General features: G+C 43.5%; 1 protein-coding gene across 6 annotated transcripts in view; it reads left to right on the top strand.

Moving 5' to 3' along the window:
* The window catches only part of ADAMTS17 (ADAM metallopeptidase with thrombospondin type 1 motif 17), a 396,657-nt gene that overhangs the window by 88,303 nt on the left and 287,987 nt on the right, over positions 1–20,367 (top strand). For all 6 annotated transcript variants that reach the window (XM_044933289.2, XM_025271613.3, XM_044933288.2 and 3 more), the window contains exon 7: positions 7,033–7,076. In XM_044933289.2, coding sequence (XP_044789224.2) covers positions 7,033–7,076 — 44 coding nt within the window. The remainder of the gene's footprint in view (positions 1–7,032; positions 7,077–20,367) is intronic.

Below are 20,367 nucleotides of genomic sequence, written 5' to 3'. Positions count from 1 at the left end.
CAAGATCCCTCCTCCTCCCTAACTTGCAGAGGCGGCCGCAGCCCTGGGCATCCCCGCTCCTGTGGGTGCATCTCTCCAGTCTCTGCCCCATCGTCCCGTGGTGGTCTCCCCGTGTCCACGTTTCCCGCTTCTTGTAAGGACACCAGTCGCTGGGCTGGGGCCCAGCCTGATGCAGTGAGGCCTCATCGTAACTTGACTACCAGCTGCAGTGCCTCTCCTTCCGAATAAGATCCCACTCCCTGGCCCCGGGCTTAGGACCCAAAGATCTCTTTTTGGGGACACAATTCAACTCACTGTATAGATGTGGCTATTTAAATTTTCCCCTATGTCTCAAATCTCTCTTAGAAAAACTGATTTTCCTTGATTGTTTTATCTCAGTAATGTAAATAAAATGTATTATGTATTCACACCAAAATCCCCTTTTAGAAAATATGTGGAAACGATTCATGACAATTTAACCCATTAGATTAAAATACAATGTTTTACTTTTTGAATGAATGTATCAACTTTGGTTTTAAGATTTTGTTTTTTAGGAAACTACCTTCAAAATTATATGCTTTCTTTTTTCTTTGAGTTCAGAGAAAGGGAACAGTTTACTATATCTTTAGCATGAAGATAGCCTACTCCTCTAAGAGGAGTTAAATCTGGTTTAAGACGTTGGGTTTGAGCCCAGAAAGGCTCTCGTTTTGCATCTCTTGGGCCACGTACAAGCCCCTGGCTTGATGACGTCCTGAAGGTAGCCAGATGTGTTATGTGATCTCAGCCTCAGGCACCAGGTACCAGGAATGATAGCTCACTAGCCTTCTCCTCAAAAAACCTAGAACATGCACATTGCCACTGCCGGACACCGAAGAGATACCTAATCACACTTGTAGATGATTCATCGGTTGTGAACCCTAAAGGGTTAAAAAGATCTGCAGCACGCTGATCCCTTATGAGAACACTTGCTGCTTCTACAGGATGTGATTAAATGTATAATGGGATATTTGGGAAGTCTGTTCAGTAATTCCAATTGCCTTCATGTGGCTGGTGGTCTACTAGGCACCAAAGATAAGGGGTGAGCATGACCTTGTACTTCTTTAAGCTGCGTTTGCCCACCCCTGTCAGTGATGGGAACCCCTGGATGCCATCTCTTCTAGCAGCTCTGGCCCCCACACTCACTAATCAGAGGCTTCCATGCTCTTTCAAATGGTTTTTGGAGCCTCTGGGGCACTCAGTAAAGCACTGAAGATTGTACTGAGCATATGGCTGCAGCCTTTGAGAGTGGGTTTGATTTGGGGAGCAGGCATGGTTCCTTGGGAACCTTGTCTATATGTGACTATAAATTAATGTGATTGATTTTCCAAATGATAATTCATTGAGTAGTACAAAGTTTTCCTAGAAAGGAGCTCTATGTAATATTGCCTTTAGAATTTGCAGATAAACTTCCAGGTTTATTACTTTGAAAGTGGTTTGTATAAATACTATATGAAATGTATAAATTCTACTGTTTTGTTAAGAATAACCTAGGGAAATTTCCTCTATATTGGTTATTCACCTTCGTGCTGTTTCCTTTCTAGTCTGGGGGAGAAAATACTTGCAAGCGGTTTTGGTTTAGGAACAAATAGCCTTTTTATCAGAGGCAATAGATGTTACCAAAATTAGTGTTGACAAAGCTTCTGAATTAGCCTTTTTACAAAACGCCACGAGATAAACTGAATGCACCCTCAGCCTGAGAATGCTTCCCATTCAGCTTTCTTCTTTCTCTTTTTCCTGTGTCCCAACAGCTTATTTACCATACCGGAAATATTTTGCATAAAAATGTTCTTCTTTACACTTCACACACATTAGGATGCCTATTATTAAAACAAAACACCAGACCACAGAACAAGTGTTGGCGAGGATGTAGAAGCATTGGAACCCTTGTGCCCTGTTGGTGGGAATGTAAAATGGTGCAGCCATTGTAGAAAACAGTATGGCAGTTCCTCAAAAAATTAAAACTAGAGCTACCATATGGTCCAGCAAGTCCACTTCTAAAAGCGTTGGAAGCATTGAAAGCAGAGTTTTAAAGAAGTATTCCAACACCTCTATTCATAGCAACATTACTAATGATAAGTAATGTGGGAACAGCCCAAGTGTCCAAACAGCCCAAGTGTTCATCAGTGGAGAAGCGGATAAACAAAACGTGGAGCCTGGTGTTTGTTGCTGTTTGTATTCCAACAAATGGAATATTATTCCACCTTAAGAAGGAAGGAAATTCTAACACTGGTTACCATGAACCTGGAGGATATTTTGCTAAGTGAAATAAGCCAGTCATAAGAGGACAAATGCTTTGTGATCCCACTTGTATGACATACCTAGAAAAGTTAAATTCATTTAGACAGAAATGAATTAGTGGCCAGGAACTGCGGGGAGAATGGTATAGGGAGGTGTTTAATGGATATAGAATTTCACTCTTCCAAGAGTTCTGGAGATGTTGCAGAACAATGTGCATATGCCTGCAGTTCAGACACTGCAGGACTGTATACTTAAAAATGGGTAGGACGCTAAGTTTTACTGTTGTAGAACTTATTTTACGACAGTAAAAATCTTTTAAATGATCTTTTCTAACTAAGCACATTGGAGGGGGTGGTCATGATTGCAGCTGGGTTGTGGGTGCCGGTGAGGAAGATGCCTGGTGGCCTGGGAAGGCAAGGTGTCTTCAGCGGCAGGCAGAGACGCAGAGGCCTTGGCCCTGCCAGTGTTGCCTCTCTCCTTTTCGAGCAATCTTGGTCCCTCTTGCTTCCGTGGGGCCGCTGGACTAAACCAATGGTGCTGTCCGTCTCCTGGGTCCTCAGAGACATTACACTGAGGCCCTCCTACAAGGACAGGGTGGCGGCCACGGAGCCAGGGCTGGAAGCCCATGGGACTGAGACGTACCATTTAGAAATCAGAGGCTGTGAGCTGTGGTTCCCTGGGCTGGGATACTGATGGGCTGACATCTTCACAGGGAAGTCGGGTGCAAGGCAGCTGCCGCTCTGGACCAGCGGCCCTTCCCCCTGGAGTAATCTGCACTGAGGGTCTAACTGGAGGCCATGCGGGCTGGCCATATTCAGGGGCCAGCATCCTCCAGTCCTGGGGCTGGCCGGTGTGGTTTCTTTGCCTTTTGTTTTCCATCTGGGCTGTGGCTGAGCCCAACAGCGTATCCTCCTGGGCGCCCACCAGCTGTACAGACCGCCAGCCGCTGAGAAGGGAGCATGACATTACGTCAAGCAGAAGCTGCTGAGACAGGAGTGGTGGGCACTGTATCTCCAGCAGCTGCAGCCCTGTGGGGCCAGCAGGGACCTCTCAGTAGATTGAGCCTGGGGGCCAGGTGGAACCCGCACAGACTGGACCTCAGAGAGCTTCACACCTGTCGTGGCCTCACCTTTAGCTCCACATCTCCTCCAGAAAGCCAGGAGTTTTACCCCTGAGACCCAGGTCTGTGCTCCTGGAAAATAGCTGTAGGGACACGCATGGCCGGTCTGGAGTGTGACCACTGGGACGTGTCCAGCTGTCCCTCCACTTTTTCTTCCCATGTGACTCCACCCAGTCCTACCCAGCCCCAGGGATGGTCTTCTCTCAGCCTTTGGTCTTGCTCATGGGACAGATTGGTGGGTACCTGTGGTGTTACATTTTTAAACACTGGGGAGAGATGAGGCCACCAGCGAGCTGATAAGGCACGTTGAAAGTGGCCTGGAAATGTGTGCCAGTCATTTAGTAAAGGAGTCAGTATTTATTAAACCCCAACTGTATGCCAGGCAATAGGTGATGTACAGAATTAGCTATGTAACTCGTGCCTAGTGCAGAATGAAAGCATGGGACCCCATGTTAGAAAATTGTTAAGAATTTCAGGACATTGAGCAGAGCGTTAAAGCAGGTTGGGGGATGGGAGGCTTCTGGGTGAGGGGCCTGTGTGATGGTACAGCTCACACATCCGTGGAGCCCGCTCTGGCCTGTAGATCCATGTAGCCTTTTCTTGAGGTAGAAACAGTGGAATGTGAATGTGAGCAGACGTAAAGGCTGGAGAGCTGCACTGCGACCCTCCCTTTTTTATTTTTTCTTTTCCATTTCTCTGTTGTCTCCTGCAGCCCATATTTGTGGGTCTGACATGTAGGAGCCAGAGAACCTAGAGATGAAGCTGCCCCTGCAGGCGGATGGCTTTACTTTCCTTTTCTGAGAAAGGACCTTGAACAGGAAGGGGAGAGAAGATTTAGGTTTTGGTGACCCTTTCAAAGCAGGCCTCTAATTGAACTTGGCCCCCTGTGAACCCACCTCCTCGGGAGAAGCAGTGGGGTATGCTGCAGGGTCCATCACTTGGGGCCACCGGTTTCCCTACAGGGAAGCCGGGATGAGAGGCCAAGCTGGCCGGAGAGCCAGACAGGAGGAGGTGCGGCCGGTTCCCTCAGCAGCCCCGTCAGCCTGTTTAGTTCTCTCCTATGAGACTAGTGCCCACACAGCCTTTCTCCCCTTGCCCAAGTGAGGCAATGCGTTGACACTTTCACTTGCTTGCTCTGGGAAACCCTGGAGCGACACTTTCAGTTGCTTGCTCTGGGAAACCCTGGAGCGAGGTCTCAGGCCAGTCTGGTGTGTGTGTGTGTGTGTGTGTGATACTCAGAACATTCTGGGGGGTGTGTGTGTGTGTGTGTGTGTGTGTGTGTGTGTGATACTCAGAACATTCCAGTTGTCAGGTCAAGAAAGTTGAGTTGGGGTTAGTTAAATACAAGGCCAGTGAATATATTTGTGTCCCTAATTTTATTGGGTTTCCTCTCTGCCTCTGCATCTTCCTTGCCACCCTCTATTGCCTGTAATTAGTCTTCTGAAAGTCATCTTTGACAGAAAAAATCAAGGCACGAGTCTTTGTTTTCCTATGGCTATTCCATCTCCATTTCCATGGAGGCTCCCTTGGTTTTGGAGGCGGTTGTGAAAAGCATGGGGGTCTTCAAGGCTTCCTTTTATCCCTTGTTGAAAACTGTTTTAAAATTGATTACCAAAATACATGTTTATTGTGAAAGATTGGAAGTGCAGTCAGCAGCACTCAGGTGGGTTGCCGAAGGCACTGCCCAGCTCCCTCCCGCTGTCTTTGCCCAGCTTCAGGGCCGCCCCTCCAAGCTGCCGCAACCTGCTAGCTGCTGCTTCCTCTGGGCTCGCAGGATGTCTGGGGTGCCTGGCAGGCCTGAGGCAGTGGCCTCGACCAGGGTATTCTGTACCTCAGAACCCCACATGGAATCTTCACGCCTACAGATCTGGACTCTGCGATCTAGTGGGTAGGTAGAATCTTTGACAGCGTTCAAGCTAGCCTGAAGCAGAGCTGGTGCTGGGAACACGCAGGTTTTTCTCTGTTCATGTGGGCAGCCTCATTGCTGAGTGGTGTTAGGCATGGGTTACATTGTTCCGTTCCATGCTCAGTCATTCAGTTGTGTCTGACTGTGACCCCATGGACTATAGCCCTCCAGACTTTTCTGTCCATGGGATTCTCCTGGCAAGAATACTGGAGTGGGTTGCCATTTCCTCCTCCAGGGGATCTTCCCAACGCAGGGATTGAAGCTGTGTCTCTTGAATCTCCTGCGTTGACAGGCGGCTTCTTCACCACTGCACCGCCTGGGAAGCCCAGGTTACATTATGGAGACAAATAGGACAGAATGTGCTGTGGGTTGGAGGGAGGGAAAAGGAAAACTGATGGTATTACACTGCCTTCCTGTCATCGTCCCCAGTGTGAGTGGGAGATCCCTTCACTGAGAATAGATTTTTTGATAGAAGGTGGGAGAGGAATTGGGGACGTTGAATGCTGAAGTGGGGTGGACTGTCAGAAAGGGAAGGCGGAGTACAGCCCGTGCAGGACTGCCACGTTCGTTCTCAGCGTTGCTTAGTGCCCGCATCATCGGGCTGGCCCTGATTTTCTTCCCAGAGAATTTTTTTAAAGTTGAATGAGAAGTGGTGCCTTACAACGTGTTTCAGCCGGAAGCTTCACTGGAGTGGATGGGGGTGATTTCTCCCAGCTCCCACAGGTCCCCGTGGGAGGATGAGCGTGGGCCCAGGCACTGCTGTTCTTACCAAGTCTTGGGCAAGACTCAGCCAGTGCTCTGGTTAGCTTCCACCTGTGGGCATTTACTGGCAGAAAGAAGGGTCCAGACGGAGCCCCTTGTACCTGAAGAACCAGGGCTATACCAGATTTTGAGCATTGTTGCTTTTCATTTGTCCACAGCCATGCACCTGGGAGATCCTAGGGAACTTTAAAGAACATAACTTTTTGTTTGCACCACACAGCATGTAGGATCTTAGTTCCCTGACCAGGGATTGAACCCCAGCCCCCTGCATGGGGAGTGTGGAGTCTTAGCCACTGGACCCCCAGTGTGTTAGCCACTCAGTCGTGTCCAACTCATTGCGACCCCATGAACTGTAGCCCGCCAGGCTCCTCTGTCCGTGGGATTCTCCAGGCAAGGATACTGGAGTGGGTTGCCATTCCCTTCTCTAGGGCATCTTCCCAACCCAGGGATCGAACCTGGTTCTCCTGCATTGCAGGCATATTCTTTACCATCTGAACCACCTGGGAAGTCCCAAAATATAACTTTTAGAAATGACTTTTTTGTTGTGTTCTCAGGTAAGTGATATATGGTCATTCAAGCATATAAAACTAGTTCCTGCCCAAGTAGAGTAACTTAGGAAGTCACTATAGTGTGATGATACTGACAAATAATTGTCTCTGATGGATGACTTGGTAAGCATCTTCTTCTGCAACTTCCATCATTGGATGGAGTCTTTCCAGCAACTAAGTGTTATGTGTGGAATAGTTTAGTTATGAAAAGAGGGTCTTATATGGGGTTTACTGGGCCTATCAGTTGGAAATGTGGTTAATCTTGGCAAAAAAAAAACCAAAACACTGCTAGTTATTATTTTTCATTATAATTCATGACAAATAAAGTAATAACTTTGTTATCGGCAAGACAAGTAATCAAAATTAATTGACATGTTTTCTTCTCCCATTCTTGGAGGTACTGCACACACCTGACTATGTCTTTTTAAAAATTTTTTTAGGACAGATTTCTGCGTACACAAAGATGAGCCTTGTGACACCGTTGGTAAGTTTAGAGTTAAAATAATAACTCTATACTCTCTGATAATGTGGACACGTGATAAGCCTTCCAGTCTGAAAGCGCCATCCTTAGTGAAGCTCTGCCTTTTCTGTTACCTCTGTTTTTGGTAAATTTGGTCTTTGATTTTATTTTACTTTTCTTCTTTCCTAAAAAGTTTTGCAATTTCTTATGGCAGAAGTCATCTGGACAGGGTTAATAAGGAAGAAATGAAAAGTGCAGCCCAGGGGAGGAGCCTCCAGGCTGCCCCGAGGTGACTAGTTGGGCTGCACTTGGCTGAGCCTGTTGGTCACCAGTGAGGAGGGGGACCTCACTGAATTACACGATTGTCATGAGACAGAAGCTTCACCAAGTGTCCTCAGAGATGAGATGTGACTGCGGGGTTGTGGGACTGGTGTGTTCCCCCAGCCTTGGCCCCAGGCCCATCGCTTTCTGGTAGAACGGTAGCGATGCTGACACGTAACACAGGAAAACACGGTTTCCCTCGGCCCCGCCCGTCAGCCTGTACCACCTTCCCCACGTTCCCCTTCACTGCTGTTTTCTTTCTCTCCTGTCCCCAGTTATGTCTGGCTTGCTCTAGACCCCTCATAGATTTCAAATTGGAACCGGTCTTTGGGTGCAGGAATAGAGTACTTGGTTTAGGGGAAATACCAAGAGGGTTGCCAGTTTTGTCTGCTGTAGCACAAACTTCTGTTCACTAGGAGGTTGAAATATTGCACCATCAGAAGCACAGTTTGGAACTGAAATTATAGGAAAAGTGAAGGAAAATGGTATAGAATTGAATATATCTATTATTGTGGAATTCAGATATTACACAGAGAAGGCAATGGCACCCCACTCCAGTACTCTTGCCTGGAAAATCCCATGGATGGAGGAGCCTGGTGGGCTGCAGTCCATGGGGTTGCGAAGAGTCGGACACGACTGACTGACTTCACTTTCACTTTTCACTTTTATGCATTAGAGAAGGAAATGGCAACCCACTCCCTCGTTCTTGCCTGGAGAATCCCAGGGACGGGGGAACCTGGTGGGCTGCCGTCTATGGGGTCACACAGAGTCGGACATGACTGACGCGACTTAGCAGCAGCAGCAGCAGATGTTACAAACCTGTGCTTCCCGTTGAGTCCTGGCAGCAGGTAATCCCCAGCCTTTGCTCTGGCTCTGCCACATACGAGCTGGGTGACCTTCAGTGAAGTGAAGTCACTCAGTCGTGTCCTACTCTCTGCTACCGCATGAATTATAGCCTGCCAGGCTCCTCTGTCCATGGGATTTTCCAGGCAAGAGTACTGGAGTGGGTTGCCATTTCCTTTTTCAGGGGATCTTCCCAACCCAGGAACCGAACCCAGGTCTCCCACATTGCAGGCCTATTCTTTACCGGCTGAGCCACAAGGGAAGCCCTTAGTAAATCTCCATAATCCATAAAATGGTCACTTTGGACAAGGTCACTTACAAGGTCTTTCCAAATCTTGTAGAATGGTAGCTAGCATTTATGTCGCATTTCAGAATTTAAAAATGATTTTTTTATGCTATACTTTATCAATCCTCTAAAGTCTGAGAACTAAGTGTTAAAAACCAACTAACCAATCCATGCTTTGTTATTTGGGAGCTGTCTCCATAATGGAATTACTAGAGAAATGCAACGTAAAGTAGGCTTCAACAGAGGGTTAGCTGATGCCCGTCTGAGTCTGATTCAGACTGTAGAGGACTGAGGACTGGGGTATGTCCACCTCTGGCAGTCCCCTGCCAGGACTGCCAAAGCATAAGCTACCTGGAGGACTGTCTACTCTGTCCCAGTGTTCACAGGTCAGCTCTGACAGCTTTAACCCATGTGTTGTGTCCTTTAGCAGGGCTAGAGAGGCTGGGTCACCACTGTTAACTGAATGAAAGAATAAAATTGAATGCAAATGAATGCACGCCAATATTTTTGAGTGGTGTGCATCTGATGAAATGGTTTTCTTTCATGTCATTTAGAGCCAGCTTTAATTTTTTTTGAATGTATCACTTTCATATCTGCACTGCAGCTGGCTCTCTCATGTGTCCTTCCCTCATCTGAACCACATCCCCATGTGACCTGTATTCATCTGCTAGGCAGTTATAGCAAAATATCACGACTGGGGGGCTTAAACACAGACAGTTATTGCCTCACAGTTTTGGAGCTGGAAGTTCAGAATCGGAACATCCACAGGCTCGACCTCTCCTGGAGCCTCCCTGCTTGGCTTGCAGGTGGCCGTCTCCTGCTCGTGTCCTCACCTGCCTTCTTTCTGTGTATGCCTATGCCCCAAACTCCTCTTTTTATGAGGACACCACTTATATTCGATCACAGCCCCACTCTGATGACCTTATTTAAACTTAATTACCTCTTCAAAGTCCCCATCCCCAAATATCTCCACGCTGAGGGTTGTGGCTTCAACTTACGGTTTTGGGGAGGACACAGTGCAATCCATAATGTTACTCATTTGACACTTAACCACATACTGTCAGTTTCTTTAAAAACAGTCACAAAACCCACGTGGTGTTTGTTAGTATACATTTATCCTAATATGTCACAATTTACTTGTATCAAGTTAGCCAGTAAGAATAATGGGTGCATTTGATGAAAATAATAATTTGAACACTGGGCTTATGGAAGTCTTACAGCAGTCTCATCCAGTTTACTTCTATATTTTGTACCTTCGTATTTTGAAATGATTATAGAAGTTCTTTAAGCTGTCAAAATAGTACAGAAAAGTCTCTTATCAGTCATTCGCCTTCTTATAGTGACATCTTGCATAACTATAGTGGATTTCCAAAACCAGGAAACTGATTGGCATGATGCGGTGAACTAGACTACAGTCTTGTTCAGGTTTCACTGATTTCTGCGTTCATTCATCTTAGGGTTTGTTTTTACCTGTTGTCCCATGACATTTTATCATGTGTAAATTCGTCCATCCACTTCAACAATCAAGAGCAAAACTGGTTCGTCCCTTCCAAGCAGTTCCCTTAGGCTGGCGCTGAATCACCCTTTCCTTCCCTGTCTTTCCCTAATCCTGGCTACTACTTATCCATAATCTATCACTATGATTTTGTCATTCCAGCATCCCACAGAGTGGAGAAATAATCTGAATCACATAGATATGCGGCTGCCAATGCCAGGAGATTTTGAGCAGCTGCCTCAAATCTCAGAATCCAGCTGTAGTAGGAGGGGCTGTCCTGAGTCCTTTAGAAAATGAAATAGTCTGGTACCTTGAGAAACTGGGGAAGCTTGGGGTTTATCAACATTTTATATTTGGTATGTAGTAGTGGTTTTTTTTTTTTTTTTTTTTTTTTTTTTTTTTTTTTTTTTGCCTTGTTTTATTTTAAGGCTATTACTTACTGGAAGTAAAGAGTACAAATCTTGATGGATTTAAAACATTGATGCCTATACTTGTTTTCTAGTTTATCTCTTATTTATTGAAATAATTTTAAAGGAGTGTTTTGAGTTCAGTCTTAATCTATTTTTTTTAATTGTGGTAAAATATATATATAACATGAAATTTACCATCCTAACCATTTTTTAGTGGATAGTTCAGTGGCATTAAGTGCATTGTTGGGTAATCATATCCCTGTACTCTCAGAGCAATACTCGTAATAAGATATGGAATGTTCTCAGGCCCCAGAAGATTCCCTCATGCTTCCTTCAAGTCCTCCATTGGTGTGCCCCCAAAGGTAACCTACTATTATAAATGTTTAAATCCCTGTTTTATAACAGTTTAATTTTAAAATAGTTTAAACTTCGAAGTTAAATTTGAATGATTCATTTGAAGAATCTCTGAGGTACTGAGTGGAGTTCGGGGTTCCATGAATAGTACCTCCGTCTACACTGCTCAGTCTGCATTAGCTCAGCTCCCCAGACAGGATTTCTGACTGTGGAGACAAGCAGAAGGGCGTCTGTCAGAAGTGGGACTGACCGAGGCTAGAGGACCAGCTTGGAACACAGCTAGCACCTGAGGGGACCCCGCAGGGCGAGGCCTGTGCAGAGGTCGGTGGCCGGGCTGTGGGGAACGGCCCCCTCAGCCACCGTGTCACCGCTTCTGAGGCCTGCCCTCGATCACGTGACTGCCTCTCCCTACCCTGACCTGCGTGGGGGCGAGGGGGCTCTGGCCCTTCGGGGAGACACAGGGGAGACACAGGCACGTCCACCATGCGTGCGTGTACTGGGGGTCTGCCGAGAGGGTGCTTTACCAAGGAAAGATGGTGCTGACGGTGAAGGATGACAGTGCCCTCTGCACGTCTGAGCTTTTAGTAAAGACTGAAGCCCGAGGCGCCGACGTGTCGTTTGTGCACATTGCAGGGTTCCTACTGACACAGGTGAGGGGGCTTCCCTGACCCCGATTCTAAGGCAGTCCTGACTCCTGCAGGGGTGAGGCCACACCAAGTGGCTCCACATTGGCCAGGAGCTTGGCTGAGCAGACAAGTGGACACAGTTTTAAATAATCACACCAGGTAGACCGTCCTACCCCGTTAGGCTACAGTGGGAGGGAAGGGAAGATACCTAAGGGTCGCACTCACCTCCAGCTTGGGGGAAGACACACTCAAGGAGAACTGAAGACAACTCTTGAGGCAGGAGGATCTGGGAAAGCAGGCTTCTTCTCTAACAGAAGCAGCTGCCGCCTCACTGAGGTCCCTATGGGGCATATTTCAAACTTGCTTTTGTGAGGTGTGGCCTTTCCTCTGTTGAGTTGCTTCATCCTCTAAGATCTGCTTGCCTGCCACCATCCTGATGCTGAGGGCTCCTAGGTGAGAAGAGGGTGCTGGGAAGTGCAGGGCTGTGGGCGTGGGAGATCTCTGAAGGCTGTGCTGATCCTTTGCTCTCCTCCTCCCCGACCCCCAGGCCTCTCTGTGGTCCAGGCATGATCAGCCATGTCTCTCCACAGCCTGGCTGACCAGACGCATCTTTTTTTTTTTTAATTTATCTACTTTTAACTGGAGGATAATTGCTTTACAATAATGTGTGGGGTTTTGGCATACAACAATATGAAGCAGCCCGAGGTATAAATATGTCCACTCCCTCTTGAACCTCCCTCCCACCTCCCAATACATCCCACCACTCTAAGTTGTCAAAGAGCATAGTTTGAGCTCATTTTATCATATAGAAAATTCTGCCTGGCTATCTGTTTTTCATATGGTAATACATATGTTTCCATGGTACTCTTTCAATTCATCCACACTCTCCTTTGCCTACTGTGTCCACAAGTCTGTTCTGTATGTATGCATCTCCATTGCTGCCCTGCAAATAGGTTCATCAGTACCATCTTTCTAGAGTCCAGGTATATGCATTAATATACAACATTTGGTTTTCTCTTTCTGACTTATTTCATTCTGAATTATAGGCTCAAGGTTTATCCAATTCACTATAACTGGCTCAAATGTGTTCCTTTTGATAGCTGAGTAATATTCCATTGTGCATATGTACCAGAACTTCTTTATCCATTCATCTGTTGATGGGCATCTAGGTTGCTTTCATGTCCTACCTATTGTAAATACTGCTACAGTGAGCACTGGGGTACGTGTGTCTTTTTCAGTTATGATTTTCTCAGGGTATATGCCCAGTAGTGGGATTGTTGGGTCATATGATAGTTTAATTCCTAGATTTTTAAGGACTCTCCATACTGCTCTCCATGGTGGCTGTATCAATTTATATTCCCACCAGCAGTGCAAGAAGATTTTCTCCACACCCTCCCAGCATTTATTGTTTGTAGACTTTTTGATGATGGCCATTCTGACTGGTGTGAGGTTACATCTCATTGTAGTTTGGATTTGCATCTCTCTAATAACGAGTGACGTTGAGCATCTTTTCATGTGTTTATTAGTCATTTGTATGTATTCTTTGGAGAAATGTCTGTTTAGGTCTTTGGCCCGCTTTTTGATTGGGCTGTTTATATTTCTGGTATTGAGTTGCATGAGCTGCTTGTGTATTTTGTAAATTAATCCTTTGTCAGTTATTTCATTTGCTATTATTTTCCACTATTCTGAGGGTTGTCTTTGCACATTGTTTATAGTTTCCTTTAAAAATTTTCCACAGTTTATTGTGATACACACAGGCAAAGGCTTTGGCGTAGTCAATGAAGCAGAAGTAGATGTTTTCCTGAAATTCTCTTGATTTTTCTATAATCCAGCAGATGTTGGCAATTTGATCTCTGGTTCCTCTGCCTTTTCTAAATTCAGCTTGCACATCTGGAAGTTCTTGGTTCATGTACTGTTGAAGCCTAGATTGGAGAATTTTGAGCATTATTTTGCTAGTGTGTGAGATGAGTACAATTGTGTGGTAGTTCGAACATTCTTTGGCATTGCCTTTATTTGGGATTAGAATGAAAACTGATCTTTTCCAGTCCTGTGGCCACTGCTGAGTTTTCCAAATTTGCTGGCCTATTGAGTGCAGCACTTTTCACAGCATCATCTTTTAGGATTTGAATTAGCTAAGCTGGAATTTCATCACCTCCACTAGTTTTGTTCATAGTGGTGTTTCCTTAGGTCCACTTGACTCCAGGATGTTTGGCTCTGGGTGAGTGATCACACCATCATGGTTATCTGGGTCATGAAGACTTTTTTTTATAGTTCTGTGTATTCTTGCCACTTCTTAATATCTTCTGCTTCCGTTAGGTCCATACCATTTTTACCCTTTATTGTGTCCATCTTTGCATGAAATGTTCCCTTGGTATCTCTAATTTTCTTGATGAGATCTCTAGTTTTTCCCATTCTATTGTTTTCCTCTATTCTTTTGCATTGATCACCTAGGAAGGCTTTCTTATCTCTCCTTGCTATTCTTTTGGAACTCTGTATTCAGATGGGTATATCTTTCCTTTTTTCCTTTGCTTTTCACTTCTCTCCTCTTCTCAGCTATTTGTAAGGCCTCCTCAGACAACCATTTTGCCCTTTTGCATTTCTACTTCTTAGGGATGGTTTTGATCACCACCTCCTGTACAATGTTACAAACCTCTGTCCATAGTTCTTTAGGCACTCTATCTATCACATGTAATCCCTTAAATCTATTTGTTACTTCCACTGTATAATCATAAGGGATTTGATTTAGGTCGTACCTGAATGGTCTAGTGATTTTCCCTACTTTCTTCAATTTAAGTCTGAATTTTGCAATAAGGAGTTCATAATCTGAGCCACAATCAGCTCCTTCATAATCTGAGCCACAGTCAGCTTCTGGTCTTATATTTTCTGACTGTATAGAGCTTATCCATCTTCAGCTGCAAATAATAGAATCAATCTGATTTTGGTATTGACCAGCTGGTGGTGTCCATGTATAGACTTGTACCTTGTGTTGTTGGAAGAAGGTAATGGGAATACCAGACCACCTTACCTGCCTCCTGAGAAATCTGTATGCAGGTCAAGAAGCAGGAGATAGATCTGGACATGAAACAATGGACTGGTTCCAAATTGGGAAAAGAGTATGTCAAGGCTGTATATTGTCACCTTTTGCTTAGAATTCCAAATTCCATGGACTGTACAGTCTAATGGGTCACAAAGAGTCAGACACAACTGAGTGACTTCAGTTTGGACTTCCCTGATAGTTCAGTTGGTAAAGAATCCACCTGCAATGCAGAAGACCCTGGCTTGATTCCTGAGTCAATAAGATCTGCTGGAGAAGGGATAGGCTACCCACTCCAGTATTCTTGGGCTTTTCTGTGGCTCAACTGATAAAGAATCCGCCTGCAGTGTGGGAGACCTGGGTTTGATCCCTGTGTTGGGAAGATCCCCTAGAGAAGGAAAAGGCTGCCCACTCCAGTATTCTGGCCTGGAGAATTCCATGGACTATATTCCATGGGATTGCAGAGTCGGACAGCTTCACTCACTTTGCTTATTTGCCAGGTTGGATGAAGCACAAGCTGGAATCAAGATTGCAATGAGAAATATCAATAACCTCAGATGTGCAAATGATACCACCCTTATGGCTGAAAGGGAATAGGAACTAAAGAGCCTCTTGATGAAAGTTAAAGAGGAGAATGAAAAAGTTGGCTTAAAACTCAGCATTCAAAAAACAAAGATCATAGCATCCAGTCCCATCACTTATAGATGAGGAAATAATGGAAACAGTGACAGACTTTCTTTTCTTGGGCTCCAAAATCACTGCAGATGGTGACTGCAGTCATGAAATTAACAGAAGCTTGCTACTTGGAAGAAAAGCTATGACCAACCTAGACAGCATATTAAAAAGCAGAGATATTACTTTACTGTCAAAGGTCCATCTAGTCAAAGCTATGGTTTTTCCAATAGTCATGTATGGTTGTGAGAGTTGGCCCATAAAGAAGGCTGAGTGTCAAAGAATTGATGTTTTTGAACTGTGGTGCTGGAGAAGATTCTTAAGAGTCCCTTGGACTACAAGGAGATCCAACTAGTCTATCCTACAGAAAATCAGTCCTGAATATTCATTGAAAGGACTAATGCTGAAGCTGAGACTCCAATACTTTGGCCATCTGAAGTGAAGAATTGACTCACTGGAAAAAACCCTGATGCTGGGAAAGATTGAAGGTGGGAGGAGAAGGGGACAACAGAGGTTGAATGGCATCACTGACTCAATGGACATGAGTTTGAGTAAGCTCCGGGAGTTGGTGATGAACAGGGAAGCCTGGCTTGGGGTCAAAGAGTCAGGCACGACTGAGCGACTGAACTGAACTGATAGTTTCCTTTGCTATGCAAAACTTTTAAGTTTAATTAGGTCCCACTTGTTATTTTGTTTTTATTATTTTATCTGTACCCTGGATGGCGGGTCACAGGATCTTGCTGTGATTTATGTCAAATAGTGTCCTGCATATGTTTTCCTCTAAGATTTTGATGGTCTCTGGTCTTCCATTTAGGTTTTTAGTCCTTTTTTAGTTTATCTGTGTGTATGGTATTAGAAAGTGTTCTAATTCCATTCTTTTACACACAGCTGTCCTGTTTTCGTAGCACCACTTATTGAAGACTGTCTTTTCTGCATTGTGTATCTTGCCTCCTCTGTCAAAGATGAGGTACCCACAGGTGCACGGGTTTATCTCTGGCCTTTCTATCTTGTTCCATTGGTCTATATTTCTGTTTTTGTACCAGTACCATACTGTCTTGCTGACTGTAGCTTTGTAGTATAGTGTAAAATCAGGAAGGTTGATTTTTCCAACTCTGTTCTTTTTTCTCAAGATTGTTTGCATATTTGGGGTCTTTTGTGTTTTCACAAAAATTGTGAATTTTTTTTTGTTCTAGTGCTGTGAAAAATGCCATTGGTAATTTGATAGGGATTGCTTAGAATATGTAGTTTGCTTTGAGTAGTATGGTCATTTTCACAATATTGTTTCTTCCAGTCGAAGAACATGGTATATCTCTCCATCTGTTTGTGTCAGCTTTGATTTCTTTCATCAGTGTCTTTTAGTTTTCTATATACATCACTTTTGTCTCCCTAGGTAATTTATTTATAGATTTTTTTTTTTCTTTTTGTTGCAGTGGTATGTGGGATTGATTCCTTAATTTTCTTTCTGAGTTTTTATTGTTAATGTATCGGAATGCAAGTGGTTTATGTGTATTGATTTTGTATCCTGTTACTTTACTAAATTCACTGATTGTCTGTGTGTCTGCTTAGTCACCCAGTCGTGTCCAAGTCCTTGCTATCCTATGAACTGTAGTCCACCATGCCCATTTGTCCATGGAATTCTCCAGGCAAGGATATTGGAGTGGATAGCAGTTCTCTTTCCCAGAGGATCCTTTCCTCATAGGACTAGGAACAAAAAAAGAATATTGCTTCTTGCTATTTTTATTCAACATTGCTGTGGAGGTTCTATCCATGGCAATTCACTGATTATCTCCAGTAATTTTCTGATAGTATCCTTAGGATGTTCTGTGTATAGCATCATATTATCTGCAAACGGTGAGAGTTTTACTTCTTCTTTTACAGTCTGGATTCCTTTTATTTCTTTTCCTTCTCTGATTGCCATGACTAGGACTTCCAAAACTATGTTGAATTATAGTGATGAGAATGGGCAATTTTGTCTTTTTCCTGATCTTAGAGGAAATACTTTCAGGTTTTCACCATTGAGAATAATGTTTGTTATGAGTGTATTAAATATGGCCTTTATTATATTGTATTTATCTATACCCATTCTGAAGAATTTTTATCATACATGGGTGCTGAATTTTGTCAAAAGCTTTTTCTGCATCTATTGTGATTATCATATGACTTTTATATTTAAATATGTTAATATGGTGTATCACATTGATTGATTTGCAGATATTGAAGAATTCTTGCATCTCTTGGACAAACCCAACTTGATCATGATGTATGGTTCTTCCAATGTGTTGTCGGATTCTGTTTGCTAGAATTTTATTGAGGATTTTTCCGTCTATATTCATCAGTGATATTGACCTGTAATTTTCTTTTTTTTGTGATGTCTTTATCTGGTTTTGGTATCAGGGTGATGGTGACCTCATAGAATAAGTTTGAAACTGTTCCTTCCCCTTCATTTTTTGGGAAGAGTTTGAGAAGGATAGGCATTAGCTTGTCTCTAAACATTTGATAGAATTCACCTTGAAACTATCTGCTCCAAGGCTTCTGTTTTTTGGAGATTTTTGATCACAAATTCAATTTCAGTGCTTATGATTGACTTGTTCATAATTTCTATTTCTTCCTGGTTCAGTCTTGGAAGGTTGAAGTTTTCTAAGAATCTGTCCGTTTCTTCCAGGTTGTCTTTTTATTGGCATATAGTTGCTCATAATGGTCTCTTAGGATTCTTTGTATTTCTGCATTATCTGTTGTAACCTCTCCTTTTTCATTTTTCATTTTGTTGATTTGAGTCTTCTCCCTTTTTTTCTTGATGAGTCTGGCTAATGATCTGTAACTTTATTTATCTTAAACAACCAGCTTTTAGTTTTATTAATCTTTACTTTTGTCTCCTTCATTTCTTTTCTGTTTATTTCTGTTCTGATCTTTATGATTTCTATCCTCATACTAGCTTTGGGGGTTTTTTGGTTCTTTTTCCTGTTGTTTTAGGGTAAAGTTAGGTTGTGTATTTTATAGTTTTTCTTGTGTCTTGAGATAGGATTGTATTGCTATAAATTTCCCTCTTAGAGCTGCTTTTGTTGCATCCCGTAGGTTTTGAGTCATTGTGTTTTCATTGTCATTTGTTTCTAGAAATTTTAAAATTTTTATTTTGTTTTTTGTTTTACTGTGTTTGTTTTAATCAGCTTTAATGCCATAACAAGCAGTTAGTGGGATCTTGCTTCCCCGGCCAGTGATGGGGCCTGAGCCTCTGGGGTGGGAGTGCTGAGTTCAGGGCACTAAATTGCCAGAAAAGTCCTGATCCCAGGGAGTATTAATTAGTGATAACTCCTACAAAGGCTCCAGCTGTACCTAAGACCCAGCATCACCAAACTTTCAGCAGCACTCAGTATAGGATGCTTGACCCAAACAACAAGCAAGATACACACAAACCTAATCATCTGCAGACAGACTTTCCACAGACACCCCTAAACATACCACCTCAACACAGCCCTGCCCACCAGAGGGAAAAAACTCACCTCCTCTGACCAGAATGTAGGCACAACTCCCCCCCCAACATGAAGCCTAAACAAACCACTGGAGCAAACCTCACTCACCGAAGGCAGAGACCAAAAGGAAGAACTACAACCATATAGCCTGGAGAAAGGGGACCTCAAACACAGTAAGTTGGAGTAAAAAAACAGAGAAATATTAGGCAAATGAAGAAACAAGGTAAAAATTCACAAGACCAAATAATCGAGGAAGAAATAGGCAAACTACTTGAAAAAGAATTCAGAGTAATGGTAGTAAAGATTACCTAAAACCTCAAAAATAGAACAGAGTGCAAGAGTCAGTTAACACACTTAACAAGGAGCTAGAAGAAATAAAGAATAAACAGAGACAAACAATACAATTACTGAAATTAAAAATACCCTGGAAGAAATCAGTAGCAGAATAACTGAGACAGAAGATGGATACATGAGATGGAAGAGAGAACAGTGAAAATAACTGCTGAAGAGCAGAATAAAGGAAAAAGAGTTGAGGATAGTCCCAGAGACCTCTGGGATGATATTAAATATATGATGATATTAAATTCAAATTATAGGTGTTCCAGAGAAGAAAAGTTAAAGAAAGGATCTGAGAAATTTTTTGAGGAGATTATAGTTGAAAATTTCCCTAACATGGGAAAGGAAATAGTCAGGTCCAAGAAGTGCAGAGAGCCCCACAAAGGATAAACCCAAGGAGAAACACACAAAGACACATACTAATCAAAGTAACAGATTAAACACAAAGAAAGCATATTAAAAGCAGCAAGGGAAAGCAACAAGTAACATACAAAAGAAGCCACATACAATTAACAGCTGATCCTTCAGCAGAAACTCTACAGGCCAGAAGGGAATGGCAGGATATATTTAAAGTACTGAAAGGGAAAAATCTACGCCAAGGATACTCTACCCAACAAGGATATCATTCAAAATTGTTGGAGAAATCAGAAACTTTACAGACAAGACAAAGTTAAGAGCATTTAGCACCACCGAACCAGCTTTACAGCAAATGTTAAAGGGACTTCTATAGGCTGGAAACACAAGAGAAGGAAAAGAATGACAAAAACAAACCAAAAGCAATTAAGAAAATGCCAATAGAAATATCAGTTCAGTTCACTCTGTCATGTCTGACTATTCACAATGCCGTGGACTGCAGCACGCTAGGCTTTCCTGTCTATCACCAACTCTCAGAGCTTGCTCAAACACATATCCATTGAGTCACTGATGCCATCTAACCATCTCATCCTCTGTTGTCCCCTTCCCCTCCTGCCTTCAATCTTTCCCAGCATCAGGATCTTTTCCAGTGAGTCAGTTCTTTGCATCAGGTGGCCAAAATGTTGGAGTTTCAGCTTCAGCATCAGTCCTTCCAATGAATACTCAGGGCAGATTTCCTTTAGGATGGACTAATTGGATCTCCTTGCAGTCCAAGGGACTCTCAAGTGTCTTCTCCAACACCTCAGTTCAAAAGCATTAATTCTTGGGCACTGAGCTTTCTTTATAGTCCAAATCTCACATCCATACATGACTACTGGAAAAACCATAGCTTTGACTAGATGGACATTTGTCGACAAATAATGTCTCTGCTTTTTAATATGCTGTCTAGGTTGGTCATAGCTTTTCTTCCAAGGAGCAAGCATCTTTTAATTTCATGACTGCAGTCACCATCTGCAGTGATTTTGGAGCCCAAGAAAAGAAAATCTGTCACTGTTTCCATTGTTTCCCCATCTATTTGCCAGGAAATGATGGGACTTGATGCCATGATCTTCGTTTT

This window comes from Bubalus bubalis, chromosome 20 (genome assembly GCF_019923935.1).
Source record: "Bubalus bubalis isolate 160015118507 breed Murrah chromosome 20, NDDB_SH_1, whole genome shotgun sequence".
NCBI classification, from domain to species: Eukaryota; Metazoa; Chordata; class Mammalia; order Artiodactyla; family Bovidae; genus Bubalus; species Bubalus bubalis.
The sequence above is the reverse complement of the archived record's forward strand: the minus strand, read 5'-3'. Positions and strand labels throughout refer to the sequence as shown.